The 16,398-nt window shown below is 40.7% G+C and overlaps 1 protein-coding gene across 1 annotated transcript in view; it reads right to left on the bottom strand.

The window, feature by feature from the left end:
* NCBP1 (nuclear cap binding protein subunit 1) overlaps positions 1–16,398 on the bottom strand; it is a 31,774-nt gene extending 15,376 nt beyond the window's left edge. Inside the window, exons 1-13 of the mRNA XM_040540317.1 lie at positions 16,243–16,398; positions 16,003–16,088; positions 15,633–15,733; positions 14,216–14,372; positions 12,098–12,205; positions 11,431–11,552; positions 10,917–10,986; positions 9,055–9,270; positions 7,974–8,071; positions 6,565–6,628; positions 3,219–3,329; positions 1,904–1,968; positions 1,134–1,196 (exon numbers count right to left, since the gene is read on the bottom strand). Coding sequence (XP_040396251.1) covers positions 1,134–1,196; positions 1,904–1,968; positions 3,219–3,329; positions 6,565–6,628; positions 7,974–8,071; positions 9,055–9,270; positions 10,917–10,986; positions 11,431–11,552; positions 12,098–12,205; positions 14,216–14,372; positions 15,633–15,733; positions 16,003–16,088; positions 16,243–16,285 — 1,304 coding nt within the window. The 5' untranslated portion in view covers positions 16,286–16,398. The remainder of the gene's footprint in view (positions 1–1,133; positions 1,197–1,903; positions 1,969–3,218; positions 3,330–6,564; positions 6,629–7,973; positions 8,072–9,054; positions 9,271–10,916; positions 10,987–11,430; positions 11,553–12,097; positions 12,206–14,215; positions 14,373–15,632; positions 15,734–16,002; positions 16,089–16,242) is intronic.

Raw genomic sequence — 16,398 nt, 5'->3', positions numbered from 1 at the left:
TTAGGAAAAGAACCTTGTGTGATTTCATAGTCTGTTCCTCCCTCACAGGAATTTCTGAACTTCTGGCTGATTTCAAATGCATTTCAGCTGAAGAAAAATCTCAAATATAGTTACATTTTCAAGATATGTGAAAAATGGCAGCTTGTGATAGAAACCCACATAAGCATTCCCATCAAGGAACATCCATGCAAAGAAAAATCAGCTCTTTGAAGAGCACCGACTGGTCAGCCAACATGAATGTATACTAGAGTAACCAGCAAGCACTTAACTCTGCAAGGACAACACAAGAAACTTAAGTAATGCCACAGCAACGTATCTTAAGAAAGACTGCACCCCTCTCCATGATGCTTGGGCAGACCACCTATTGTGAGTGTGTATGGTAGCAGGCTGCAGAGTTAGGTCTGTACAGAGGACTTAATGCCAAGGTGATCTGTGTATGGTAGCAGGCTGCAGAGTTAGGTCTGTACAGAGGACTTAATGCCAAGGTGATCTTGCTAAAAAGGCGAGAGTGAGAAACAAGATGGCAGTAAGGAGCCAGCACGGTGTCTGGAACACAAAACCTGGGAAACCTGTGCTTAGACATTCATAGAGTCCAGGGATCTCCAGCCAGGAATGCAAATTCAGGATTTGGCATTATAAGAATGGGTAGCTGGTGCAGCTCTGCTGGAACTTTATGTACGAGGATTTGGCAGGAGGGAAACAGACCCCAAGGTCCCAAGGACAAAGGTTAAAATGAAAGGTTATAGTAGGACAGAAAGCATCGTCGCAGACTGAACACAGGACACAAAGAGAGGAAGCATCAGAACAAATCATTAAAATAAGGAGCCATTTCAGAGAATTTGCCAACAACTGACCAAGGGCATAGCACAATACAAAGAAATAGTGTTTCTACGCCTCCTTAGGGCACACTTGCACTTACATGAGATTCATCGCAAAGCTAGTCAGGGACAACACAGTAACCAAAAAGATTATCAAGATAATCTGCCACTGAATGGTGGTGAACAGATTATAAAAAGATCTCTGAAAAGTTAGAGGAAAGCAATTAACAGGGCCACTACACTGTGACATTTCATGAATAAGTTTGAAAGTTTAAGGTTTTTGCAATATGAGGTTCAGATTAAAAGGAAACTTACCAATCTTCCCAGCTCCAACGGAACTGGAAGTTGCTCAAGTGGTGAGAAAACCAATTAATAAATCTTTATCAAAAGGAAAAAAAAAAACTCCATTAAATACCAGAAGTGCAGGAAAACTTTCAATTGAGATTTTCTTGTAAATGTATTCTACCTGTCAAAAGCAAGCCTGAACTCTGAAGCTATTATAGCATTACATTTATGTTGACAGATATGAAAGACTAAGTTCAGAGAAACAGAAACTAGCTATTTTGGAAGAACAAGACAGCCTGTCACGTTCTGTTGTTCCATACATACAGATGACATATTAAGCTAAAAAAATGTAAACTTAATGTGAATATGCAACTTTCACACTTTTGATGAGTAATTAACAGCTCTCCTGCACAATGCAGGCTTCACTCAAACAGCAAAATGATGGCCACTCTCCTCCTCTGGGTGGCACACGTGCCGCGACTCCATTTCCCACTCACTTGCCAGACCACTAGGGAGCAGGCTTAGTACCAGACAGAGTACCATTCAACTACAAATGAACTGAAATACCAGGCTGCAATGTAAAAAGTTCTCACCAACACTCCCATGGAGTGTTTTGGGAAGGAGGCCAAGAGTGCCCTACTTTCTATATAGACTGATCAAATCCAGAGCCCACAAAATCATTTTGAACAGCACCATGAAGTTCTAACACAGATTTTGGATTATTCCTTCCATAGATTCCTCAATACCCAATGCATGAGAAGAATGAATAACATTTTCCATCATCTCCAGAACACTTTTACCTGTCTACACAGGTTGTATTCATTGTATCCAAACGCATGTAGAGCATTTCTGTGGCTTGTGCAAGCTGAAAGTTTCTTATTAAGGTTAACAGAGAAGCATTAGATAAGTCAGTTGTAATTCTTTTCAGTTTTTGAACAGAATGTTATCAACTCTTGTACTGACAGCTCCCTGGGTCTATTCCACAATCAGGTAAATCACAGAAAATCCACAGTGGAAAAAACGAAGACTAGAGGCCAAGAAGTGAGTTCTACCTTCTAATCCCAGTCTATTTTTCTTCCGTTATTGTAACAAGACTATGGGCTTCTTTTACAGAAAGTCAGAATTCTCATCACACAAGAAGGGAAACTGCACTGATATAAACGGACACCGACTTCCTAATGGAGTACTTCTGTAATCTCACCATCATAGCTTCATAGGCTGCTGTCAGTGCTTATCCACAATCTTTGATCAACACCGAAGTCTTTAGAAAGTATGTCTACACTGATTTCACCCAGAAGGGCTTTATCCTTATGGCGTCCATATTAACATTAAAAACTTCCTGCACAGAGGCCCACACAACTCTAGGAATAGATTAAGCACCGATCAATGAGATTGTATGATTTTCAAAAAGTGAGTGATACCATGAAATATAACGAAAATTTATGAATGAAGTTACCAGGCATCTGTTAACAGTCCTCCATTCTCAGAGTCTATAGCTTCGCCTGAAACGATGAGCTAACATGATCTAAAATGGCAGAACAACAGGGACAATGTAATAGTCAGAATTAGCTGGGAGTCATGCATCCTTCTTCAGCATTTAGCTACTCTATCTGTGCTGACGGATGATTACTGACCTTTCAAATGCTCCTAGTGGGAGCATTTGAGTGGGAACTCAAGCAAGTTCCTTTAAATCATCTGCTACACTTCCTACTGGAGGAAAAGAAAAAAAAAAGAGTAGGAGCACTCACTTAGCTGTTAGAACAAAAGATCAAGTTCGTCACTTCCTTTCTTTCTCAGTCTGTAATGCATCTGTGACCATGCCACACATTATCCAGACCTAACAGGCTATACTGACAAACAGGAGAGCTAGCTTTTTATCCCCTCACTAACACAGCATTTCTTGGGTAGGTGAGAGGAAGTACCAGGACAGTGTCCAGAAATCTGAAGTCTTGCCCAACCAGCAAGACTAGATCTGTGCTATGTGGGCTGTGTTGTTCTTTCATGTGAGTGTAACAGGCATTATTACTGACAGTATTTATTGCTGTCTCCTCACCAACAGAACAAATAACAAAGACTCCATTTTAAAAACGCTCTCCAGCAGCAAGGAAAGGATACGACTTGTGGTAAAGAACCAGGCTGAAGTTTGCACAGTTCAATCAGGAGCGTCGTGTACATGACTTCGATGTGTGGTGGAGATGGAAGCTGAAACAATTCTGCAAATATTACCTGTAGGAGAGGAAGGCATAGAATTAGAGTGCAGCCAGACGTGGGCCTCCAAAGCCCTCAGCTTCAGAACAGTGACATCAACCTTAAACAACGACATACACAAATGACTTCATATTACTCTGTCAAATGTATGTTCCAGGAAAAAAAAAAAGGTGAAACTTATAAAGACAATGGTAACTCTACACCACACAAAAACAGTGAACAACTGCCCTCATCGTTCAAACTAATACTACACCATCCCAGCATTATACATGTCTAGCAACGTGCATGGTTTTAATATGCCGTATTGCAGCATCACCAAATGATCTGAGCAAACCAAAGCTGAAATTATCTAATCCTCTTAAATAATAAATATTAAACGTACCATATGCTTAAGCCTCACTTAATATGAAAGACTATTTACAAGAAAAATAAACCCGTACTTTTCCACAGCAGCCTCTTTTCTCCTATACGAAAAACTTCTATAAATAAAAGCCACAACTTGAAACTGAAAATTACAACCAACATTTTATACAACAAAAATATACGTCCTGTACCCCTTGGCTGAGGATCCTTGTAAGAAAACTAAAAACAGTCCTGCAGTCTGCATTCACGTTTTATTTTCAACTTCGCCTACATAATAGGTCATCAACCTTTAAGGGCTATGAAGAAATCATCACTATACAACATTTATGTCTGAGCTTCTGTTTAGTTTGCATGCCATTCTCAACTAGATTTAAATTACATCACAGGAATCAGGAACCTTTGATCACTATAGTTGGTAATTTTCCTCACTGACAACTTCTGAATAAACACGGAAGAGAAGAATTAAAGCTTGAACAAGTGAGCAGTAGATAATCTTACTAGTATAAGAAATCAACATCCATTTATAGACTTCATAAACAGCACATGAAAACACAGTGACTAGAACTTTATATTCTGAGAATGGATTTACCAGCATGAAGAGACCATAAGGAACTGAAAAACCTTTCCATGACAAAATAATTTGGATGTACTGTTGGAAAACATGGTAAAAAGGTGCAGAGGGGACCCTGTCGGGCAGAGAACTGCTCCGATTCTGAAGATGGGAAATAGCAACAATTGGACAACCACTGATTATCTCTTTGAGACACTCCTTAAGACAATAGTTCTGATGTTCATCATGGGTTCATTATCAAACATTCAGATTAAGTGTTTCAAACTGGCATATAGCACTTTGTGAAAATAACCAGGTCACAAGAAAGGTCAGGGCACTGACAACCTGAACGTCCAAACTCTGTCAAGAGTAAGTTGTACCAAAAGCTGTAAGTGCACAACAGGTCATACCAGTACAACAACCCAGTGACGTTGCCGAGGCACTCTCTGTTCACAGCTACCAGTAATACCACAAATATGCTTATAAGAAGCTGCTGAAAGGTGCCACGTTTGCAAGTATTTTGCACAGGTTCTAGGGAGCGCAGAGCATTCTGTGCTCGGCCTGACGCACTACAACATGCAGCCTTATGGACCTCAAAAACACACGTTTGGGAAGATACTGAGCAGCTTCAGGCTACATTTACTTCTGCCTTACGGTTATGGTCTCAATCTTAAATAACGCTTTATTTATTTTATTAATTTACTTGTTAGACAACATTATATCGACTGTTCTGTGCCATAGGACAAAAGTTAGTGAAATTTCACAGATGAAAATGCTAAATTGCTGTTGAAAGCAACAAACTTCTGACTTAAATGTTAAGAGAGACCTTACAAAGGAGTATTAGCAAGCAGATTGAACAAGTCTGCAAAATGCATACTAAGCCTTAAAAACTCAGGAGCTTCTTTAAAAATATGCAGTCATATGTAAGAACGTTAACATTCTAAAACAACTCAAAATTAGAAGAAAAAGGAAATTGTGACAATTACAGTCATACAATTCTTACACCAATCTTGCATTTCTCTCCAGTCACTTCATCTATGCAGACTTTTTAAATTTCACATCCTCTGAGTCTTTTGTGAATCTCTGAGTAGATTTCCAAGGTGTTTAAGTAACTTACTTCATCAGGAATTGCAGTAACTACTTGCTGGCAGTAACACTGAGCTGAGCATAACACACCCAGCCATACACCCATATACAGCACCAGAAGATATTGAAGATAAGACCACTGAAGATACTTCGATGTTAAGACAGAAAATTATCGTCAATTTTAAGATTCCTCTCTTCTGAATTCAGAGTACAAATAGAGCAACCTGACCAAAAGTCAGCACTCAGAATATTTGGCATTTTGGTGCCAACAGGAATTCTCAATCCCATCTTTATTAAGATACATCTTCTACATTAGATTATTTCTTGTTATAATTAACTATGAAATTCCTACTTATAGTTAGTTACTTCTTCATAAAGCCTTTATATAAGTTAGGATTATTACTGAAACCTGTTAATTCCTTTCAATTTTTGATAGAAATTAATGAAGTTTTATACAGCTCTGTATCACGAAAACAGACCTTTGAAAAGAGGCATCATGAGAAAACCTACACTGCTCTTCTGATACACATTATGTTTACTCAGACTCCTCTAACATGGGGAGTGCCCTAGAGGAAACACATCACTATTTCACTTCAAGATCTTTACAGGGCCAGGACAATACGTTCATTTAGAAGATCCACCCACAGAATCACACAGAGCAGCTCAGGTTGGCTGGAGATTATTTAGTCAAGTCCCCTTGCCCAAGGCTGGGTCACCTAGAACAGGTTGCTCAGGGCTGTTTCTTGGAGGGTTTTATACTCCAAGGATGGAGAATCCACACCTTCCCTGGGCAAGCTCTTTCAGTGTTTACTCACATTCACTGAAGAAAAAAAAAACAAAACAAAAAAACCACGCAACGCAGTTTTCTTATGTTTAAATGGAGTTTCCTGTATTTCAAATTTGTGTCTTTTTTTTTTTTAAAGTAAAAGTGACTCAATTGTAGGCAACTCTTAGACTGTGGGATAAATTAGAAGCAAGAACATTTGGGAAACGCCATAACCTGGAATACCAGTGCACTAAGAAATTTTGGTACTTGACCGAAGCTCCCACACACCGACCTAAAGTTAATACAAAAAGAATAAAACTAGCATTTGATTGTATATAACTTGCTCTTGAAGGCATTGGTAGAATTCAGTGAGGTCCTGGTTGACTCCCAAATCAAACTGTAATTTAACTGATCTATCACAGATCTAATTGGGATGTCTTATTTGTGAAATAAGGAGCTACGGAAGAAGTTACCTATACAACACGTACCTCGACTATGTGGTAGTTCAAGGGGATCTTGTTATTTCCTGGATAGCTCAACAGCTGGGCAGCACTGCAAAACCATAGGTACGTTTAGTTCTGAATATAACACAGCAAACATGATGTAAAGATCAAGTAACAAAGTTATAGGAAATGCTTAATTCTGGGCAAGAATTCACACAAAATCAGCACACACACAAATCAACAGCCCTTCCAAAGACTGTCTGCTGTTCCACAGGACACTTACAACATAAGCAGCACAAGAGCACACCAGCACTGCCTGAACTATGACCTTGGAAGGATGTATTTTATTTCTCTTTAGTTATAACGTTTGAATTCTGTATTGCTAAGCAAAGTAGTTTTGCATGGTGATATGAAATTCTGGCATGCACATATGAAGGGGAAAAAAATCCAAACAAACAGATGTTCAGAATGACTTGAAAGCACAATTGAGCTAACAGGTTATATAAGAAACTCCCAAGCTTCAAATGCTTCCTCTTTTAACCAGCTCTCATTATCACCTATCATTATTTCATAGCAAACAACTGATACTCTCTTTATTTTATTTCTACCTCTGGCAAATCTTGGATCTGCCTCATTTACTTTCTCAGGGAATTAACAGACTTTTCCAATAACTGCAAAAACCTTGAATTTCCAGTTCCTGCTGAATGAAAAAGCTGCAAGCAAAAAACTTTATCACACGCCATCAAGCACTGGTTCTGCCCATTTTTTGTACGCTATACCCAGTTCGGTGGGTTTTGCATGGAAGCATGACACAGACGATTAATTAATTACCCACGGCAAACAACCTCAGTTACCAATTACCCCCATCAGATATTACCCAGAAAAAAATGGAGAGATGTGCCTTGACTGGTTACTGGCACTTCCAAATTCAAACACATGAAATTTGCTGACCCTGCAATGACTACCCAGAGCTGGCTCAATTTTCTCTGCCATGTAATCCCAATGAGAAGGGTGCAACAAGCAGTAGGAAGCAAAAGCATGCTTCTGAACACCAGCTCAATGTTCATCCTGCCTGAACAAATAAGCTTCTTTAAAACTCCAGGAAGAGCAACACAACCACACTCTCCACAGGGTTCCGATGAAGAGTTACGTGTGTCTGTGTAAATTTTTTCACCACTTCCTTTATTATCAAGTAATTCCCTTCTCAAGAAGACTCTGTTCGCCCGACCCCAGGAACATATGTAATCCTCATTATCAGCGTATTACAGCCCCACAGTATTGCAGGTAACATTTTTAATACAGTTAAATGTAGTAAATGAAGTTAATCAAACACTCTAGGAAACGTTTAGTCTCAAGCTCTTGTGTAACCAGTGCAGGACTCTGCGTATCCCTGATACTGCTGAAACCATGGTAGTATGTAAGCACCAGGGCCCGATAGCATAAGCTCTTCCTACCAAGTTTTTCTCTCTTTCCAGTGGGATTTGATGATGCAGTGAAGGTTCTCTTCTATTACAAATCGTTCAACAGAGTGGCTGCCGGGCATGACAGGGCCCTAGTTCAAAAAAAGAATGAAGATTCATGAAAGTTAGCAAGCTATACTACTTATATGTACACGTGGAAAAAAAAAAAACAACAAATATGGTGAGCTCTCAGCTGCCCTATATCCTACTGAGAATTTGGTGTGACACAGTTCCATGCAAACCTCAGACTCATATTTAAAACAAAATGAACACAAGGGCTCATTATAAAAGGGAACAAAATTAGAGAACATAATTACAAGTTCATGGAGCATCCAGTTCTTCCTTTGGTCTATGTAGCAATGAGGCAGGCTACTAACAAGCAGCCCAGAAAAAAAAACATGCTTGAGTGAAAATACAATTAAAAAAATGGCCACGATAGAGTGGAGAGAATACAGAGTCATGGTCTCATTGATGACAAAAATTGGGCGCCAAGAAATGAAGGTAAAAGGTAGCAGACTTTAAGCAAAGGGAGGTATAAAAGTACTTGGGGAAATCAATATATATTCTTTTCTATTCCTATATCCTTTTGTCTACGTGTCTGCTGCTGACCAGTGCTGGAGGCAGATTGTTGGGTTAGATGGACTTTTCACCTAGGCCAGCGAATCACACCCTTTTTTTTCCACAATATGCATCAACCACTTTTAATAGAGGAGTAAACAATAGCCTTTTAAACACTGCAATGAACATCTAGACTGAAGAAAGGTCCAAGTCACCAACTTTATGGAAGGAAATGCTGCATCTGTGAACATAGCTTTACTAGAGACGTAAGAGAATTTATTCACCACTGTCATTATGAATCAAAGCATCAGAAAATCTCATGCCCTAAGTTCTGCCCCTCACAGACTTCCTTAGTAGAGTAACGTGGTCATCTAGTTCATTTCTGCAGAAACACTAAAATATAATCACTGCTGGTCTTAAAGCCATTAACCATCCTGGGAGAGGGGACAACACGTTTTGACCAGTATTGCCCCACGAACCTAACTGTAAAATCAGCTCCTCCACGGGAGTCACATACCTCAGGGTCATCTGTGTAGTCAAACATCCTAAAAATAACCCTTGGCATCGGATACACTGAATCTTCAGTGTGAGGCGGAGGAGTGAACGGAGGCAGATTGTGTTGCAGTGCTTCACAAAGAATGCTATCAAAAGCCAAGTAGGGCCTCAGAATGTGTCGCTCTTGCCACCGGTCTTTTTTCAACTTCTGAATCTGAGACCAAAGGCAATCTAAATACTGAAGAAAAAAAAAAAAGAGAGAAACATCAGATGTGCTGAATGAGTAACAAAGCTTGCAGCTCGTGGAAGAATCAGAAATTTATGTCTTAAATTCTGCATTGCATTCAGAAGAAAATAAACAGTTGCTTTAACCGCTTATTGCGGGACCTAATGATTCAGTAAACCAAGAAATAATTTAGGAACTCTAATCACCAGAGTTGTTCCTAATTCCACACAATATTTTGGTAGCAAAACTTAAACACTGATACGTTTTTAAAACACTAAGAGGCAGCCCAGGAGAGCTTGACAACAGTCCTTTGAAACTGTCAGCAAGACTACAGAGTCACTGGTCTGTGCTCAGCGGTGCTAAGTAAGAGAGATGTAATATCAATGCTAAAATTGAAGAGACATCCTGTATGATTGCCATGCTGTTCCCAGAGCAATCAAAGCTACCAGCTACTGCATATTCAAAACAAATGTAACAGTACCAAGCATTAAATACCTTTGCTATGGTTTTCAATGCAATTCAAAGTCCCAATGCTCTCCCAGACCTACCTGTACAGCAGTTTGCCTTGTTTAGTTGCTTTCTACGCTCCTGATAAGAGCGGTCCAGGAACTCTGGAGGCCACAAACCACTACAGTCTGTGGCCTTACTGAAGGCAAGTTTCAAGGTATAACCAGCGCAAGAAGCGTCTTCATGTGAAAGTGCTTTGCATTTACTGAAATCATCACGCTATGAAATGGAAACATAACTAGTACGGGCACCTAAAGTGAATAGTAATGTTTACAGTACTCTGGATAACAGCAGGTCGCAGATGCACTCTGCTAATCTCTTCTTTATGGAACTAAGTAAGGAAATCTAGATACTGGGTAGGCAGAACGCTCACGTTGACATACCAATCATAATCAGAAAGCCCATTTCTTCAAATTACTACTAACAAGGTAATTGTTAAGACTGGGAATTTAAAAATAGGCATCTGACTTAATCAGAACAGTGAACAAAATGTACGAAAAGGCTCAAGTTCCAAAAATTCTCAGAAAATCAACCTGATTTTCATTGCTTTCCAACAAAAATTATCCTCAAACTCAAGGGAGGAGGAAAAAAAAAAGAAAATAGAAAAAAATCAGAAAAGGCAAATTCTATCTAAGCTAGCCAGATACCACCTCTTCCATCTTGTATTTTTAAGTTTAATTGTGAAAGATGACACAGTAACTGCTGCATACAGCTTCTACATATTTGTTTAGCGCTTCCTAGGGGAAGCAAAGCCACTTCAAAGGTTTCTTTCTTGCAGGGCGAAAACAGTAAGGGATGAGTAAGTAATTACACGCTGCTTGTCATAAAGGCCCTTTTATCAAGAAGCCCTGTACATACAAGTCCAAAAAGAATTCTCCAGCTTACAACCACTCTTCATTTAATAACATTTAGTCAGGGACTTGTCAGCCTTCTCCTACTCATCCCATAAAACCTCATGCTTTGGTCCAAGACTTAAAAGAGTACTCCTTATCCAGGACTTCTCAGAAATAATGACAAACAGGAGATAATTCAAAGCATTAACACTTTTAGAGATGCCTCTTAAATTTTATAGTTCTGACTGATTAAAGGATGCTTCAGGCAAAAATTGTTTTTCAAACTTTCTGAAGGAATGTAAAGTAAAAACCACTCACCTCTTCTTGTGGATGTGGTTTATCAGCAGTCCAAACTTGAAGCATGGGTACATGAATCTTCTGGCGGCGTCTGTTTACACAAAACAGAAAACTTAACTTTTAAAGGCTAATTTAGAACAGCATTTTTGTCTGTGACTGTACTACCACTAGTCTCTTCAGCTGATGAAGTCTATAGTACACAAAAAGAAGGTTTGTAATTATTTAAAATTTCTCGACAGCAATGTTAACTTGAATCATCTAGACGAAAACCGCAGAACACTGAAGTAACCTGTCAGTATTCATATCACAGTTAAGTGTGAGTTGGGCAAGACCTTCAACGAACCCTAGCACTAGACAATATAAAAAAACCTTTTCAAATTAGAAACAAAATCTATCCTTCTGTTCTATTTTTCAGTGTTCCCTCCCCGAATGACTCAGACATAAGACTTGATAGCATTTTTATATGAATAATCAAAGCTATTAATTCATGCTTGAATAAGTAACTTAAGGATTATTTTAACGGTTTACAACTTACTTCAGATAGCTTTCTGTCTGAGATAAGAGGCGATCCATCTCAGCATCTTTTTTCTCATATAACTCCTTTCCAACCCAAGGCAAAGATGACAGAAATGCAAACATGTACCAGTCACATCGTACCTACAAGAAAGAGTATTCTGAAACCTAAGCATACAATTCAGCTCTGTAAGTTTTCATACATACATCCCATTTTAATTTAAACTAAAACATTACCAAACGTATCGTTCCGTGGGGACATAAAGATCAGCAGTTAAAGACTGGATTGGCAAGCCATGGAAAAAAAACGTGTTCTCGGAATGCATGATTTTTAACTTGAACAGGGACACTTGAAAAACTTACCAACTTCACAGTCCTTCTGCAGATTATCTATATCACACTGTAAACAAGCTTGGCAGAACAAGCCAGGCACTATGCAGTTGCCAAGGTAAAGTAAAAAGAATTTGGTTCAGCTACCTCACTATAAAGGCCCGTACTTTTTTACCATATGCAAATATTTTCTAAGCACCAGGGGCAACTTCTACTCATGCCGACGAACCTCCACATGACAGTCCATTTTAGGTTTCTATCTCTAAAACTTCCCTGTTTCAAGCTTAAGTATAGAAGTGATGATACAGTAATACTGCCATGAAAACAGCCCTAGAGAAGCCTACGGATCTTTTGCTTACTTGGGGTACGTCTTCCTCCTGTGTCACACTCACAAAGTTCTCAAACATAGCGACCATTGAAGGTGCAGCTATTACGTGACAGTTCACAAGGTCAGATAGAAAACGGACCTAAAAAACACCAAAAATGTTTTACATGAATATATTTTAACTGACTGCACACAAATAAACATTACTTGAACAATGGATAAAACGTTAAACATACAGTATTTGTTCAGTATAAGGAAGGCAGAAACACTGCACTGTGTACAAACCCACCTGTCAACTCCAAAGAACAAGTAACAGAAGCACTGCCTAACATTGTTTGTTATAACGTCTGTAGTCTGTTCCACTGCGGTAACATTGCAAAGACGATATTCCTGATTAAGAAATGGTAGGAAACACCAATATGCATTTAAAGGCACGCAAACCGATGCTACAGAAAAAAAGAACCCACACTTCTCTCTTCTCTAAATGCAAAGGATCACTAAAATTACAGAAACAGGAAAAAAAAAAAAAACACTTCTAAAATGCTGAAGACAGATTGATCCATTGCTTCAGGAGTCCAGAGGCGAGCCAGGAACAGCAGGGCTGAAATCTGTACACCATTTACACAAGTCTTTCATACATGTTGAATTTCTAGCCATTTGTTCGTAAATATAGCTACACGGAGAAAGCCTATGCAAAAGGCTGTTATTTTCAGGTTTCAGAAAGACGATAAATGGATGGCATGCTGGGAATCAAATCGCCTTAACTGCCTGAAAAGAAAAAATTCTCCATGGCAAAAATATGCCCTTGATTTGGCTGCATACTATTAAGAAATCCAGACTGACAGAAATGGCAATTTAGGTAGAAAACATCTACGGCACAGCAGTGCTACAGGTTACATTGGGACCTTCCTGGGAAGGGTTTACTGCATTTTTTTTCTTCACCTGTCTTTTGACTGATTTGTAACCTGCCTTCAAACTTAAACAAGTTTCTGGTATGACCCAAGCTCTGATGGTATGACCATAACCTTAACGAACAAAAAAGGCTGAAATTCAGTTCTAGTAATGACTACCTTTTTTTTTTGTTGTTTTCTTAAAGGCTTATTTTTTCTTAATGGCATACTCACAAAAATAGTAGTCAAAAAACACCACGCAAAAAAAAAATTTTTTTTTTTTGAAGGCAAATCATTGCATAGAAGTCTTGGGGAAGCAATTTGAGCTAAGCACAGTACAACACTCAAAGAACAACTGCAACAGATGAGAGTAACAAACTCTTACTTTCCTGGTATTTATTGCACTGAACAGTCTTTGAAAAGTCTTTGGCAAAGCTGAGGACAGCTTTCCACTGCCCCTATCTTAGCTGTCATTCCCTCACAGGGCATTTGTAAGTAAGCACGGTCAGAGAAGGTGAAGCTGAAAGCAAGGGACGGTACATTCAAAGTTCTAATGAGGATTTTATTAGCAAAAAAGTCCTGCTGCTGAGCAGCAGTCACTTGACAGAATATACTAAAACACTAGAATTTTAATTTTCACCTGTGGGCTTCAAATGAAGCATGGGAGCTTGCCACTGGGCTTCTAAGCCAGACATCTCTAAGTTCTAACAATTTTTTGCAGACCAAATCTACAAGCAGTGAGAGCTGAGCAAGTGATTCCAGAGAAAGGCAGCATACAAAACTGTCCGCTTGATTTTTACCCCTCTTTAGCAGAAGGAAAACGCAGCCCTGGTAACAGCCATGAATCAACTGTTAAGAACAAAACTTTTTTCCCCTCTCCATGGGAGAGGGAAGAACAACATACGCCTTTAAACAAAAAAAACCCATGACTTCCATCCACCTTTTAAATTTCACCAGAGAGAAACGAAAAGGTTAGGGTTAGGGGGAGCAACCTCTGCTTACTGCAAGTTAATTTGTCACTGGGAAAATATACAGTTGGAAGTCAGTTTTACAATCGTAACACAACTTTTCTCCCCTTTGGAAGGAAATACTTCACACATAACAGACGCTTCCTCTTGGTGTATCTACAGTGTGCTACGTGTGGATGCCAGAAAAGACTGCAATACACACAAAAAGGTGTCCTGGAACAAAAAATGTGAAAGGGAGGAGAAAAAAAGGACGAGGAAAAATGTAAAACGACAGACAAATAAAAAATGACTTACTAAGTGGACAGCTTCATTGTACATATTGACTTTCAGACATTCTTTAAGCTGACGAATCATGGCTTCTACAAATTCTCCACCAAAGTTGTAGTTTCTGGCATTCAGCAACCCAACTAGTGTTGTGTAAACAGTAAGCTTTTCTGGTAACAGACGTGCACTGACACAGAAAAAGAAACACGGTGTTAGAAGTTTATTCATCATGTGCCAAGTGGCAACTGCACAGCAGCTCAGAATTTGCTGACAGTAAGTTAAACTCGTTTCAGGTGGAAATAAGAAAAAGTGCCAGCAGAATCTTTAGTTCTGTCCTGTGGTTAATACTTTCCAGGCAATCTCCTTTTCAGAATTACAGTCATTTAGAAAGGCAGACATCACTTTCGACAATGTTTAAGACATTCATTTCTAATTGCTAAGCATTCTGCAGAGTTCGCCAAATAACGTGATAGAACTTACGCAAAGACGTACGATATTGTTTTAAGTTCATAATTTAGGGTAAGCAGCAAGACTGCACAAGAGATGTACACATTTTACACTCTTAACTTTGACCCCGAGTTCCTCTTGTCAAAGTGGTTGATTTAGGGACAGCATAGGGAAGAAATAGAAAAGTCCTACTATAAAGAAATAATTTCCCTCAACCATAATTTGAATATCTGTAGGTTAACCCTTTATTTCAAAAGGTGTGTTGTACTGCTATAGGGAAAAAAACAAGACATTCCTACAAAATAGACTGAAAGCACCTGCAAAACTATAGCGTAAGCCACTGCTTGAACATTCTCCTTCCTCACCAGGCTCTTCCTTCGTACTGCTCTCATACACTACGGTAGGCCATGTGGGACCCCTCCCTCAGCCCCATCTCCAGTGACCCGACACAGGCCAGCGCTGCTTCTGCTCCTTGCTGGGAGAGAGAGGAGTGCTGTCAGCCAGGGAGAGCCTGCTGGCAGCTCTTCCACGTTCCCAGCTCCCCGCCTCCAGAGAACGGGTTTAAGAAGACAGGAGCATGGCATCGCCAGAGGAGAGGAACCAGCAGCAAGAAGAGAGCACAGACAGTGAGATGAAATAAGCATTAGCAGCCAACGGCTTTGGTGCTTTTAAGTGTTTCATTGGGAAAGAGGATATCCCCCAGCGTTGCCCTATTTTTGTTGCTACCGAAGAGCTGCTCTGAGGTTCTTTCATCTGCTTTAAGCCCTGCGTATGTTTCAGGGAAAAACACCGTAAAGAGGTACCTTTCTTGAATTATACCGCGTACGTAACAAGTTTATCCCTTTATGTTTTGTTTGCAGGCAAACAAATTCTGTTATAACTGTGTTCAAGAACCAATAGCTATTGTTGGCACTCAAACCACCTTAAACAAGAACTTCTGCCTTTAGCACAGAGAAAAACAGCATCTCCCCGACCCCCAGGCCTTCTTCTGCATACGTACACAGTACACAGAATCCTCAGTATCTTGCTTTTGTAATTTGGTAGGTCAGCTTCCAAAACGCCTGCTAGGCCCTCCAAGTTGCTCTCCAAGGACGAATTGCTCTGAGGAAGGAGAAGAAAAAAAAAAAAAAAAAAAAACACACCACACAACAGTCCCATCATCATCAGGCAACGCGAGCCAGCCCCCGGCCCCCACGCGGAGGGCGAGGGAGCGGGACGGAAGCGCCCCTTACCCCAGCCCCCAGCGGCTGCGTGCGGGGCCCGGCCACCCGGCTAATTAGGCTAATCACTTCGCTAACGCCTCCCGCAGCGCTGCCGCAGCGCCCCTCCGAGCCCCGTCCCCTCACCGCGGGCGCGGTGTCCGCCTTTACCTTCTCCCCCACCCTGCAGATGAGCGACTCCAGCCTCTCCTCGATCTCGGACGGCTCCGACGTCCTCCGCCGCTTGTGGGGCTGCCCTGCTCCGACACACCGGGGCGTTACCGGTTAAAAACCGTTAAAAAAAAATACCGCTAAAGCCGTTAGAACGGTTCAACGGCTACCGGGAGGGTAAAGGGGGAGGAAGGGGGGGAGGAAGGGGAGGGGGGGGGGGGGAGGGCGCCGGCCGCTCACCATCGCTGTCGTCGCTGTCGTCGCTGTGCCGCCGTCGCGACATGTCGTGAGGGGCCGAGGGGAGGGCTCCGGGCCGCTCCGCGCCGCGCGGGACCGATGCGAGCGCGCGGCCTTGCACCGCCCGCTTCCGCCCTGCCTGCGCCTCCGCTTCCGGGG

Source organism: Cygnus olor, chromosome Z (genome assembly GCF_009769625.2).
Source record: "Cygnus olor isolate bCygOlo1 chromosome Z, bCygOlo1.pri.v2, whole genome shotgun sequence".
In the NCBI taxonomy this organism is placed as follows: Eukaryota; Metazoa; Chordata; class Aves; order Anseriformes; family Anatidae; genus Cygnus; species Cygnus olor.
This window is presented reverse-complemented; position numbering and strand designations above follow the sequence as displayed.